Source organism: Homalodisca vitripennis, chromosome 2 (assembly GCF_021130785.1).
Source record: "Homalodisca vitripennis isolate AUS2020 chromosome 2, UT_GWSS_2.1, whole genome shotgun sequence".
Lineage (NCBI taxonomy): Eukaryota > Metazoa > Arthropoda > Insecta > Hemiptera > Cicadellidae > Homalodisca > Homalodisca vitripennis.
Window position 1 is genome coordinate 17,382,126 of NC_060208.1, and position 15,056 is coordinate 17,397,181.

A 15,056-nucleotide genomic window follows, 5' to 3' on the forward strand; every position below is an offset into this window, starting at 1 on the left:
TCTTGAGTCTTCATTCATTCAGTGTAAGGTTGTTTGTGCAGCAGGTGCACTTTACTTTGAATTTGTTTTTGTTTATGGAAATTCAAGGTTAGGTTCTACTTTTTTGAGACAAGTGAAATTGTTTCCCTAACATTGTGTTTTGTGACTCTATACTCGGAAAGTTATGTTATGTTGTAGCCATATAACGTACGGAGAAAACTTAGGAGGCTTAATAGGTTTTTAGAACAGTTTTAAAAACAGATCTACATATCAGTTTTATCTCAATAACGCTATTATGACTGAAATCAGATACGCGACATTCAAAAAACCTAATTCTAAATCGGAAAAATTCTCAGACTTCGTTTTTAAAAATCCATTAGTTTATTTATCATTCTTAATTTTTGTATCAGTGTTGGTATTATTCTTGTCTCCACATGCAGTAATCTTGAAAGTTTCAGATAATTCTGAAGTTGAAATTGATTATGAGGGAGAAATCTCTGATTTTGAAGTGTATCTTCCCCTTGATGATCAAGAGCCTGTAAAGAAGGATTTAGGTGTACCTGTAATGTTAGCACAGATCACAAATACTAATGCACAAAATTCTGCTCAGTGCAGTGGCTTTAAAGATGGTGAAAAATTTGACTGTCTACCACAGCAAAGTGTATCAGAGGATGGATGTACTTTGCGAGGATGTTGTTGGGCACCAGTTAACTCATCAGACAAGGCATATCGTGGCGTACCTTATTGCTATTACCCATCACCCTTTAAAACATATAAATATCTTAATGTGTCAGTCACTGATTTAGGAGCTACTGCATATTTACAGATTTTAATTAATTCAACATATCCCAATAATATACAGTTAGTCAAGATTGACTTCAACTACTTGACTGAAAATGTCTTGCAAGTTAAGGTAAGAGATAGCTCTTAAATTATATAGGGTAGTGTTAGTTCTTAATTGTATGTATTCATATTCTAGTAGTGATGAATCAAAATTTTTTTTAAATCACTAAAACGTGTTTTTTAGATAAAAACATTTGTACTGTTGGTATCAATTTACAATAACGTGACCATGGAAAGGTATGTTCATTTTTTTTTTTCTGAAAACTACAATTTTTCCTGAAAACAATAGTGAAGAAAAAATTCGTCGGCAACGAAAATCAAAGGAGTTATGATTTTTTGAAATCCTCTGAAAACTCTGTTTTTGACAGTACCTCTGGCAATACTATCCATATTTGACAGTTTGGTATTACTCCGCGGCTCTCTCAAACAAAGAAGGGACGCCATTTTGAACTATTTTGTTCCTCCGTGTCTATTCTTAACCTCCTAGTTCAGTAGTGGTAATGGCACACCTTTGTGTTGGATGTTCATTAAGGTAAGTGATAAGTTACTGAAATGATGCTGACTAGTACGTTAATCCTGTCAACGATGCCTGCCCGCTGCGCACTGCGCACTGCTTGCTCTTTTAGAAAAAAAATTAACTCGAGCTTGTAAAAGTCGAATCCCAGATCACGTGATGCCCCTGCTCCTTAACGCAATAATGCCCGAAAGGCATCAATATAATACAATAATATACTTTCCCCCCAGTTTATATGCACCTGTGATAATAATACTTGGCTATAAATGCCCAACCCATGAAAAAAAAAAATCCATTTTCCATGGTCACGCTATTGTAAATAAATACCGTACTGTTTTACAAAATTAAGTTTAAACCGACTTTTGGTATAGCCTATCTAATATTTTAAAGATATTTTGATACCATATGAAAGTCTAAACAAATTTTATATATGCTATTAAACGTTCTTTTAGAGTTAATTACATTTGTATATAATTATATGGCCAAAAGCAAAATTATACTTCTGAAAAAAGTTATTGTAAAAAACTATAGTCCATAATTAATTTTTATAATTTTCCTAGTTATAAAATTAGTGGTTGGGCTTTCGAATGAGCAGGTGCTGGCTGCAGCAAGTTAACAATACCTGCTCTGTTTAATCTATGTTAAAAATTAACTGTTTTAAATAGTCGAAAACAAAATTAAGCTCCTAAGGTGAGCTCCATTTCCGAATTTTTTTAACCGCCTGGTCATGAATAAAAGTTAAGGTAGGTAATTTCATAAGAGCTTATTTCACATAATTTTAAAAGTCCATCCTGAAAACAGTACATTTATTTGTACTATCTAGTATACAAATGTTAAAAGTTGCAGTTTTGGTGGAAAAGCATTTGAATCTGGTATAATTTTTACATTGTTATTTTCATGAAAACTAGAAGTTATATTGTTTGTATATATTATTATATTATATATAATTTACTTGTATAGACACAGAATTATACAAGCTATATTTTAACGTAACTCAGGTATATAAACCTTTTGATTCAGGAGTATAACTTATTGGGTCTAGGAGGGGAGAGCGAAGTGCATGATATACAGTCCAGGAAATTATTTAGATATTTGATACGTGAGAGGAATTCGGCCACCAGTACTATCAATCAGGGAGTGAAATTAAGAGACCATTAAGAAGTAAAGATGCGGTCTGACTGAGTCATTGGTCTGTGAAACTACTGAGAAGTTACTGGCGAGACAGCTTCTGACTCACATGCTAGTGCTGGATTTAAAAAAAATTCAATGAGTTCTGGGACTAATAACCATTCCAAATAATTCTTTAATTAAAATTCATTTTGATTAGGATGTTTGGATTTAGTACCTTTAAAAAGCTACAAATCCACTTAAAAACTATTGTAAAAATACACTTGCAGATGTCACTATCTGAGCTTGTGTTAGCTATTCAGGAGTAGAAAGGGAGATACTAAAGATATAATAAAATGCAATCCAATGTAGCAAGTTGTCAATAATAACACTAAACAAAAAAAATTTGCAATCTCTTGAAATTTCACTGATTTCCTCCATGTTTATACTTTATTGTGTGTTTTTTTTTAACGCAACTTTGACAGATTTATCTGTGGGAAATATTCTCATTTTTCCAGAAACTCTTTTATGCTTAATATTCATAACATAAAACTCCTTCCTTGCATAATCACCATTCAACTTGTTTTAATGTGCACAACCATTTCCCATCCAATGTAAAAAGTCACAAATCTCAACCCTTTAAAGCATAGTGGTCCCACCACGGGATCACCTTTTTGTTTATTTTCTGTTTCTAGCAGCACTGTGGTTCCGCCGTGGGACCACTTTTACTGTCTGCTTTGTGCTTCTATCTATCGGAAAAAAAATGGTGAACTACGTCCTCAAAACTCATACCAGCTGTTGCTAGCAGCCATTCAATCGTGGTTGTTCACTCCATACTGACAGATAGACGCTAACCTATGTTTTGGTGTTGTAAAATACATTTAACATTTCATCTAAACAAGGTAAGTTCTCTTACATGGTTTTTATTGTTTTATTACTATTTCATATAGCTTATAAGTCATTAGCTTTAGTCATAGTGCTAAAAATCTTGATCTTGCACTAAAATAAATGTGTGGTCCGCCTTGGGACCACTATGCATGGTAAAGCTAATTTGATAGAACGTATTTTTGTAAAGGTTTAAAACTACAAATTGCACTTTTCACTATTTCTATTTTAATTTTTTAAGTTTCACTAACTAATATGTTCTTAGAACTTATGAATTTACTGAATAATTGAAAATTTTGACAGACGTAGGACTATTATAAGCATTTTCATATCAAGAAGGACCATAATTATATAGGCCATTTTTGAAAATATATTGTAGGCCAATGTCTACTCGATAGCTTTCTTATTTTGAACTAGTTTTATACCTGAAACCATTTTACAGTTATTTTTACAAAGTATGAAACCCGCTATTATTGTTTCAGATGGCAGATCCATCATTTACTCTAAATGACGATCAGATATACGAAATATTTGAAGAAATACCTTCAGATGGCGAATCCATCGATTGGCCTTGACGATGATAGATGGGAAGAAGAAGAACGCTATCTACAGCAGGATGGCACACAACTCCCTGCATATTTGGAGGCTCAGACTGATAATGAATTGATTGATATTCACAAATCTACCTCTTTTCATAGAAGATGAGATGGGGCCAGCATGAGCTACCTCCTACTGATCCTGTTTGCAATTTGGTCCTCCTCAAGATGATCCTGGCTCTAGTACAGAACCTCAAGACGATGACGTCATACAGTTTGATGATAATGATACACCGCTATGTCTAAGATATCATGAGGAAATTGGCTATATTTGGGGGGAAAAATATATACTAAAAAATAATAGTGACTTTACATTTCGAAAAACGTCTGGTCCCAGCCATGAGAATCTAAGCTCACCCATCGACTACTTTATGGATATATTTCCGGAAGATTTAATAAATCGCATTGTGTTTCAGACAAAAACCTGTACTGCAACCAAAAGCTACAGGGAGGTAGTAACTTTGTTCCCAACTACAAATAATGAAGTTTAAGTTTTTTCTAGGGATAAAACATTTTGATGGGCATAAAAACGTTTACCAAGTTATAGGGACTACTGGAGTGCAGATCCAGCAATACGAGACCCATTCATCTCTTCTGCTATGGACCGTCAATAGGTTTGGATGGTTTTTTGACTAATTTACACCTGAACGATTAATACCAATATGCCAAACAGACAAGACCCAGCCTATGGACAAGTTATTCAAAAATCCGCCCCTTTTTTAGACACTCTCTCCAGGAACATTTTTGGAGAGCTACCAACCAAAGGAAATTTCCAGTCTGTTGATGAGTCAATGATCAGATTCAAGGGGCGTTCAACTCTCAAGCAGTATATGCCTCTAAAACCAGTAAAAAGAGGTTATAAAGTGTGGGTAAGAGCAGACGAATCTGGCTTTATATGTGAATTCCAAATTTTACACCGGAAGATTACGGGATGGAAGAGCGGAGAAACTCCTAGGAGAAAGAGTCGTACGAGATCTTACCGAAAAAATAGTGGGAGAAAATCATAAGGTTTACTTCGATAATTTCTTTTCTTCGATGGATCTGCTGAAGGTTTTACAAAGCCAAAAAATCCAAGCCTGTTGTACAGTGAGAAAAGATCGCGTCAATTTGCCAAAATTTTTTCAATAAAGACCAAAAACATGAGAAGAGGAGACAGTGATGTAAGGTGTACTCTGGCTGGCCTAGTATGTGTCAAGTGGATGGATAAAAAGCCAGTTATCTTCGCATCGAACTACCACGATCCGAATGAAAAAGTCTTCAGTCAAAAGAAAATTTTAAAAATGGCACAAAAGTAGATGTACCGTCCACTACATTAGTAAGTGATTACAACAAGCATATGGGGTATGTTGACAAGGCCGATCAACTCAAAAAATGCTACCCAAATAGACAGAAGAAGTAGAAAGTGGTGGCATAGGATTTTCTTTCACTTCTTGGATGTGTGTATTGTAAATTCATACATAATGTTTTCGCAGCAAAGTGAAGGAGCCACTTTATCTCTGAAAACAGTTCAGGATCAACTTATCACAAAGCTTGATGTCCAGTGACAAGGACTAGAAATGGAAGCGGGAGAAAGAAGAAAAATACCATGTCCAGTTTCAAGAAAAATATTTCCACAGAAATCAGAAGCAGTGGAAATGTGCACCTACCTATACATATGAGTAAGAGAAGATGCGCCAACTGCAGCACAAAGGAGAATCCTCATCGTTCTTTTTGGGGTTGTAAAGCGTGTGATGTTGCGTTGTGTGTTTGACTCAAGAAAGAAACTGCTTTCTGAAATACCATTCTGCCTAGTACAAGAAAAAAGTTTGAATCATGCAACAATGCATCCAAATGTACATATTTTTCAATAAATTGATGTTTTTATTCTATTCAGTGCATTTTTTATGAAAAAAAATTCCTGCTTATATAAGAACATGGTCTAGTGTGCTAGTGTGCATAGTGGTCCCATAGTGGAAACCACCTATATAAAATATATATAACAAAAATTAAAAAAATAAATTTATATATAATAATGTTTATTTATATTCTAAATAACATAAAAACCAAATGTTGAGTCAAAATTTCAAGTAAAATGATTTTACGTGCTTTAAAGGGTTAAACAGTTCAAAATTGAGACACAAGTTTTTAATTTTAGTTACTGTGTTTATATTGTACAGGATTATCTGTACTATTCTTTTGAATCAATAATATAAATTATCTGCAGTCATTGAGTACAGGCTGACATGGGCATGGGCAATGTTACCTATTTTTCTCTTCTTCATTCTAGGTTTTGACTAGAAATTTTAAACTTTGTCAAGGTTAGTTTTGAACATGTTTTTTACACCAGAATATTTGAGAGTTTTGATAATGCACCTGTTCAAATATGAACATATTGTGCAATAAAGATGACTATGATGTAACCTTGATGATTGAGCCCAAGCATAGTCTGTATTACTCTCCCTACCTGTTCATTGTGATTCTTCTACTCTTCAGATTTATCGTGTCAATACAGTGTGATAGTGATTGAAATCAAACCATTTTACAAAAGGATTCTTCAGTATTTATCTGTTCAAATATGAACATATTGTGCAATAAAGATGACTATGGCTATCAATAGGACTAAAACCTTGATGATTGAGTCCAAGTGTAGTCTGTCTCACTCTCCCTAACTGTTCATTGTGATTCTTTAAGTCTTCAGATTTATCATAAGCTAATACAGTGATATTGCTGAAAAGCAAACCATTGTACAAAAGAATTCTTCAAGAACAGTTGACCACATCGTTGGAACGGAAGAGGGTAATTTGGTATTATCTGGAGGCTATCATTTTTCGGATAGTGTCTCTTATCGAGGACCTAAAAAAATTACATTATTAGAAAAAACAGACTTTATTTGACTTACTGTGAAAATTACATGTCATTATGACGATCGGTTCTTGTTTTCTGCCTCCCAAAAGGAAGTGATATCAGCGAGAAAGAGGCCAATCTATCCCTATCTACTGCTTGTTATTACGAAATATAAGTATGTTTAGATTAGAACATCATAAATTATATGTTACTAGTAGTAACAAAGTTAAAGTAACATTTACGAACGCTCACACGATCTGAGCTTGAATTTGGGTACTATCTTGAGGGATGTTGTTCTTTTTTCACCAGAATAGGGTTGTCAAATAGAATAATGAAAGAAAACTCATATGACAGAAAACTGATAGTTAATTCAAAAATTAGATTTTAGATGTAATAATGAGGTACCAATTGTTATTATTTGTAATCATTTATACAATATTAAGCCGGTGATGGACTTAAGCGAATTACATATAACTTGGATTTCCATTTACTCATATTGTAAAATCTGAATCCTGATTGTACTCCAGACATCTGTTGTTTAAAAGAAGGAACGTCACATTGTCAATGGAGTGGTGTGTAAACCATTTCATATTTTATTTCCAGGTAGCAAAATGCAGAAAACTTACAGCCTCAATGACAAGGCAATTGGTTAGGAGAGGGACAAGCAAAATAAATCTGATAATAATTTGATTAGATATCATAACTGTTTGCTTGCATTTACAAACTACATTTAGATGAGCTGAAATCATTTATTTCTTTTCAGATTTATGATGCAGAACATGCTAGATTTGAAAGTCCTTTTCCAAAAATGTCCCCATCAAACGGAAGTGCAGTGAAAAATGTCTTGTACACTGTGGACATTGATAAGGACAAGCTGGGTTTCAACGTTATTCGGAAAAGCAACAATCAGTCCATGTAAGTTTAATTGTTATAAACACGGAAAATCTAGTTAAAATCACGTTACATTGTTTTATTTATACAAATATATTTACGGCACGAAATTCAACCTTTGCTGTATAGAAATAGCTTAAACACATTTATTAAATAAATTCCTGGGAAAAAATCATTGATAAGTATAACAAACTTTTGAATATTGCACTCTTCCCTTGATTTTGTGCACTCTTCCAAATGCTCTGATACAAGACTGTAGCCATGTAATTGAGTACTTACAGTAGTGTTTGCATGGTGTCCATGCTCTGTAATAACTACATACTACTACATCTGGTGTGAATGAGGATAGTAAATGACTCAGATGCTCTGTTTTGTTGCTGATTCAGTCAACATTTTGATGAAGAATTGTCAATGCCTTACCATGTATCGTCTTTGGCACTAGAGTTTGAGAAAGCAGTCATGGTATAGTTCGTCCTTGATGTGCCCCCATGAAAAAGAAATCAGTGGAGATAGTTCTGAAGACTTTGCTGGTCAGGCTATACTTCTGTTTGAGCACAAGTTTTCAAATAATGTCATATTTAACCATTAAAACACATTCACCTTAACAAATTAGCACAGGCTGTGAATAACTTATATAGGAAGGTGCACACATGTATTTATGAAGATGAAGGTCACACTGAAAACCTACTTTAACTCATAATTAAGTCAACACAAATAATTTTTTTTAACAGCAATTTAAGTACATTTTGGTATAAAATAAAGTATTTGTGAAATTGCAACGGCTTTCTAACATTCCATTATGAAAAAATTGCATTATGAGTTAAATTTTTTTGCAATTGTTAAAATATGTCTCTTTAATGTTGATAGAGTTTCTGTAACCTCCTTAAGTGCTCCTAGCAGCTAAACAGTTAAGTCTATAAAAATAACACCATGAAAAAAGTTTTAGATTTAACCCTTTGAGTGCCACAGCATATTTCCCAAGTCATACGCATAAATTGCCGGAGCATTGCCTTCTGTTTTGCAAGCGTGTGGGGAAAAAACTATATTAAAAAAACTATTCAACCGATTTGAATAATTTTTTTTTGGTTTGTGTGTTATAAAACAAGGTATTTTTTCCATATAATATTATAATTTTATTTTTATTTACACAAAAAGAATATAGGTTATAACAAAAAACTAAAAAATGAAAAAAAATAAATTTCAAGTTTGAACTAAAATTTTATTTATACATTTTTTTAAATTTTTTTTTAGCTATACCATATGAAACAGCATGAAAAACTGAACAAAAACCATGCATAATATGGTGTGTTACAGTAATATTTAACCAGATACTGCAATATATACAAAATACAACAAAAAGCAATTTTTGTTCAAGTTTGTCAAAAGTTTAGAAACAATATTATAACTACCCTATTTCACTCAATGAAGTAAGACGACTGTAAAATACTAATTATATAAAAATATACACAGGCCTACAATATAACCTTACTTCTATAACCTTACTTCACCTAAAATCAATAGTTTGATTGGAACTTGCGTTTTAGTTCATCACCAATCCAACAATAAAATATATGTCACTAAACACGGAAAAAGAAGTTTGTAAATGCATTGTAAGTTTTACTGAACACAATTGCAGAATAGTAATAACAACAGTTTTCAGCATAAACACACGAAACTAGCACAATGTAAAACACACAATGAACGAAACTGTGTAGTTAATGGCAACAAGTAGCAGCTGACCAACTATTGCGTCATCTGTTTTTTTCTGATGACAAATAACTACAAGGGGGCGGTGAACAATAAAAATCAATCACAATTGATAGTTTGAAACTTGTAGATTGCCGTGAAATAAGTTATTTGTCAAAACGAAAATGAATTATATGTGATATTAATTAAATAAAAATCGTCTACTGGGTAGATGCCGGCAATTTATGCACATTTCACAACATCTACTATGTAGACGCTGCGGCACTCAAAGGGTTAAATGTTAAACCTAAATTATTCAGAAAGGTTTCAGAGTTTAAAAAAAATGTGAGAGTGTGAATATAAAAGAGATTTATTTTAGAGAAACCTAAAAATATAACATTTTAATACATTTAAAGGTTTATGTTAATATTCACCATCTACCCTTGCATGATAATTGTTGTTGAGAATGGTTTGTTCATTTTATCTGGAACAATGGTTATACACATGATTTGCACAAAACCTCTTTTTTGTTTCAAACCAGAAATTCCCAATAAAAACCAAAATTATTCTTTATTTATCACAATAATTTTTATTAAACTATGTGTAAGGGAAGTTGTGCCTCTAACTGTTAATATAAACAGTAAGAGTATATTAAAATATGAAATTGTAATAAAAATCACTTACCATAAAATGTAATAGCATATGCTCTTAATGTAATGCTATTAATAATAATTTACGTATAGAAGCTTGATGATTTGTACATAATATGGATTCGAATGTGCAGTGAATTACATTCTATAAAATGAAATTGCTCGACAATATGATGAATAAAATACGAAAAAAATGTGAAAATAAACGTAAGTGCATGAAACAATGCAAGGGAATAAGAAGAATTTCAAAGAAATTTTGCTAGAATGTATATTAAAGAGAATTATTGTTATATCTGTATTGTGCATATCCAGGCTGCATTGTCCAGGTGAGGTTCATGTGGGAGTTCCACATTGCTCCTTCTTTGGACCTGTGCTGTTCCTTAAATGTTAAACAACTGTTTGGCAATTTTTTTTCCTTCTTATACTCTTTGCTACATTGTAGTTGACACCACTCCCTTAACAACAGGCAGAACTAAGTAACTAGAAGTGGAGCTGCTCATCAAAGTAAATATGATAGTACAAGCTCCTCTTTCTCAAAAATCCTTTCCAAAATCACAAAATTAACTTTTAAAAACTAGGTATTGCATTTTTTGTGAAATAAAAATAAAAAAGTTCAATTGTTCTTCAAAATTTCTTAGTATGTGTAAAACAATGTTAAATTCAAATTGTTCCGATTTTTTTGTGATCGAGATTGAATGATAACCTTCATTCACATTTATAATCAGGATATTGTACATTTCTTGATAGATTTTTTTCAAGTTTGACACCATTAAAAAGTTGACCTTGACTCAGTTCTTAATCAATTCAGGGCCGATATAGGGACAGTCCAATTGCAACCTCATGTAAACATTTGCTGTACAGTTAAAAAGAAACTAAGTAAAAAGTTATCAATTAAAATTGTATTAACTTTTTAAACTGTGTGAGAAATAATAACACACATTTTATTTAAAAGGAATTAAAACAAGCAATAATTTGGCTAACAATAAATCCAGTATGTAGTATAAGTCGTCTACAGTAAACTGTGGTAGTGAATCTTTTAATTTAATATATAATAGTAATATTAATTACAATAATAATATATTTTTATATTTTTATTACTGCTTTTCTTACCTTTCTGTTTATCTTAGCAATTTATGAACCATAAAACATATTTTATAACATACATAAAACAATTGATTTATCTGTGGATTATTGTCTACTGCTATAATATATAATAAATACGTACAGAACTAAGAAATTGGAACCTAACACTTTTTATATATAAAAAATACTTATTTATGTACATAATTGTTATAAATCTGTTAGTAGTTGACATGTGTAGTCAAGTTAAGAAAATATCAGTCTTTTTAAAATTGACAGTTAATTTTAAAAAGTATAAAATTATTGGTTGTACCTGTTAAAACAGTTTGTTTGCTCTGTACTAAGAGTTTATTTATTCCAGTTTCAACACGCAGGATGTGGGCGGGTTTCTGTTTTCTGACCAACTATTACAGCTGTCCGCTCGTCTCCCATCCAGTCAACTATATGGTCTCGGACAGCAACGTAACGACTTCCAGCTGGACATGGGCTGGAGACAGATCACCTTGTTCAACCGTGATCAGGCCCCTATTGACAAGGTGCGTATCTACTAATACACACCGTTTGATACAGAATACAGAAAGCTTTATTCATAAACATCAAGTTTAGAACAGGTGTCAAATACATAATAATATAAACGAAAATCAATACAATGTAATGGAAATAAATTGTCTTTAGTTCCTTGTAAGTTTTTAATAGTTGTTGCGGCTATTTGCATGTTCAAGGAATTCACTGATTGTGTAAATTGATTTCTTCACAAGCCAGGAATAAAGTCCTTTTTTTAGTTTTTTTTTCTTCAATTGTCTTGAGCTCGATAGGTAAAACATTATATAGCCTAGCTTCAGCATATGAGGGTTTCTTTGCGAACAGAGCGGTCCTGCTAGCAGGTAAGTTGTAGTCAAGTCCATGTCTTGTGGTTCGACCGTGACGATTGTTTCTTGTCAAGTTTAAGTTAGTAGCAAGCATGATGACTTCAAGTATGTAAAGAGATGTGATGGTCAGTAAATCTAGGTTTTTGTATGCATCTCTGCAGCTGTCTCACGGTGCAATGTCAGCCATTATTCTTACTGCCCATTTCTAAAGAACCATGACTCGCTGAAGGTTGTTGTTTGAGGATGCTCCCCATAGTACAATTCCGTATAGGACTCTGCTCTCAAATATTGCATGATAAGCTGTTCGGGTGGCTTCTGGGGTACTTATAGATTTTATTCTTCTTAGGGCAAACATTGCTGTGCTCAGCTGATGGCACAAAGAATCAATATGAAAGCTCCAGGAGAGAGAGTCATCTAACGTCAGTCCAAGATATTTTGTGTAGCAAGAAATTTCAAAGCCATGTGGGATTGTTATTTTGTCCTTGATTTTTCCTAATATGATGTGTTGAGTTTTTGATTCATTGAAAACTAGGTCGTTTGTGATCAGAAAGAAACCATGCAGCTGCCTGTCAAGTCAGTTCGTTTTAAGAATGTTTCATTGAGTACACATGGAGAAATTGTGTTGGATACAAATTTAATTTCTAATTTATTGAATGATTATTTTGTTAATAATGGTACAGGACAGTCAGTACTCCTTAAGACCAGATTGTAAATGTAGATATACATAAACAAAGCCATTTCACCAGAAAAGAGCGGTGAGATGTCTTGCAAACCTCGGATTCCAAGACAGCTGTAGGGAAGCATTCAGAGAGCTGAAAATCCTTACAGTAATATCCCTCTACATCCGAGAAGTAGTCACACATGCCATCCTCAGTCAGAAGACTAGACATCAAGACCTGCATGAACACAACACAAGGAACGCTGCCAACTTTGCCCTCCCGATACACCACCTCACCCTGTCGGAAAAAAAACCAACCTACAAAGGGGCCCTCTTCTACAACCACCTACCAGACCACCTAAAGAAGGAACCTATCAAGACCTTCAGGACAGCTCTCACAAAATGGCTGCTGAATCGCCCATACTACAAAGAAAGGGAGTTCCTGGAGGATCAACCCATCTAGCAACGTGGACTCTCAAATTACGCTTGCACTTGTTTTGTATTTTGACGATGTACTATTCTCCAAGAATATGTAATAAAGAATATTGATTGATTGATTGAGATATGGAAAACAACATTCAAAGTGGAATGGTTTTGCATCCAAAAATTTTTTTGAAACCAATAGAAGTAAAGGAGGTGGAAAAAATAATAGGGTCATTGAAATATTAATACTCTAGTGGCCTTGATGAGATACCAATAGTAATGGTAAAGGCAGTAAATACAGATACTAGTGTGTCATTAATTAATTAACTCTTCATTTGTCTCAGATATATTTCCAAACAACTTAAAAACAGCATAAAAGTTTTTCCATTACATAAGAAAGATGACACTACAAATTTGCTAAATTATCGACCTGTGTCTTTGTTATCATCATTATATACAATGTATGAAAAGTTCGTCTACTTTTTAGACTAAAACAAACCAATAATCTGACCAAAATCAGAATGGCTTTAGTTTGAATGGGTCAGTAGTAAGTAAGGCTGTTAATTTTATTGAGTCTGTAATAGAAATAGTGGATAAAGGAAAATATACAAACAGCATATTTATGGATCTTCTCAGTGAATGAGAAGAACTTGGAAAAATAATTAATTTCTTCATATAAATACAAACAATGTTGTCACCCACACTTATAATACCAGGAATAAGCATGTTATCGGCCAGGCTCATAGACTGAAGTTTTTCTGAAAAAACCTATATAAATGGGGAATAAGTTTTTAAAAATTAATTCCAAGTTCCAAGAAACAACACAAAAATTATAAACCAATCAAAGTCTTAAAAACTTTTGAAAGAATATTAATTAATTTAGCAGTCTACTGTTTTGAAGAAATTTCCGACTCCACCTAAATGATTTTTTGTAATACTTCAATTTATGGAATGTTCCATCCATTTATGTAATAAATATAATTTATGTATAGTTTCTAAACATAAAATAGTATATCATTATTTTGATTCAACCATAGATCATACATAGTATATGTAAAATTGTGTTAAAAACTAACCTGTTAGTTATATTATATTTGACACTGTTCATTTGTATATATTTTCTTCAAAAAATGAATAAAGAGCTTTTGATTTGTGGCTGTTCAAGAGTAATTAAATTGATGTGGACTATTCAGTGGTTTATTCAAGATTATTTTTTGAGAGAGGGTCCCAACTCACTATCTTTTATTTTGTTGTGGTGGAGGGTGATAGATAACCTTTTATTTTTTACTAGCCCATTTGCACATTAATATTCCTGCATCTCCCTGAATAGATGTAAAAATGACAAAAACTTAAAGATTTGTTAACTAAAACTGGCTTTTAATACAGTTTAAATTTCAATAAATATTCTTTATTCTTAAACTAAATTTTAATTAATAGTTATATTTTTTAAATAATGAAACAAGGTAAAATATTTCTCATAAAAATTAATTGTAAAGGAAATAAGGCATATATATATATATATATATATATATATATATATATATATAGGTTAGGTTATATATATATATATTAATTTCAATAAACATTAACCCTTTGCACTCCTCAGTCCCTAAGAGGTGGACATGGTGCTTTACCTGTTGCACTCTGTGAATTCTCGGCGCAGCTGTGTCCGTACACTCCTCAGTCCACTTCTTATGGCCGAAGGTCATGTTCTCTACTACACTGAATATAGATGGTGCCAGATGTCTGTTCCACTCTGACTTGTTATTCACAATCACAACAACAGGTGATTTTAAAGGGGCATTTTAAAAGGACAATTTTAAATGATCTTTTTATGCTAAAGCGTTGCTTTCATTTTTTTCTTATTGATTATTTAATATATTTTGCATGGATTTAAAAATCAAAGTCTTAGATATATTTCTTTAAAGGTAAAAAGCAAAATTACTACAAGCAAATCCACAGATATAAGTAGTTAATTCTAAGGCAAATTTTAATATATATATAGGTGTTTGAAAAGTCTGGGTACGGCTTAATATTTTACAAACCATAGCA

The 15,056-nt window shown here is 32.5% G+C and overlaps 1 protein-coding gene across 2 annotated transcripts in view; it reads left to right on the plus strand.

Annotated features, from left to right (window-relative positions):
• The window catches only part of LOC124353601 (lysosomal alpha-glucosidase-like), a 55,625-nt gene continuing 40,569 nt past the window's right edge, over positions 1-15,056 (plus strand). For both annotated transcript variants that reach the window (XR_006921610.1, XM_046803515.1), the window contains exons 1-3: positions 1-892; positions 7,511-7,662; positions 11,416-11,590. Coding sequence is in view for 1 of the 2 variants with exons in the window: in XM_046803515.1 (XP_046659471.1) it covers positions 275-892; positions 7,511-7,662; positions 11,416-11,590 (945 nt within the window). In the remaining variant the exon portion in view is untranslated. The remainder of the gene's footprint in view (positions 893-7,510; positions 7,663-11,415; positions 11,591-15,056) is intronic.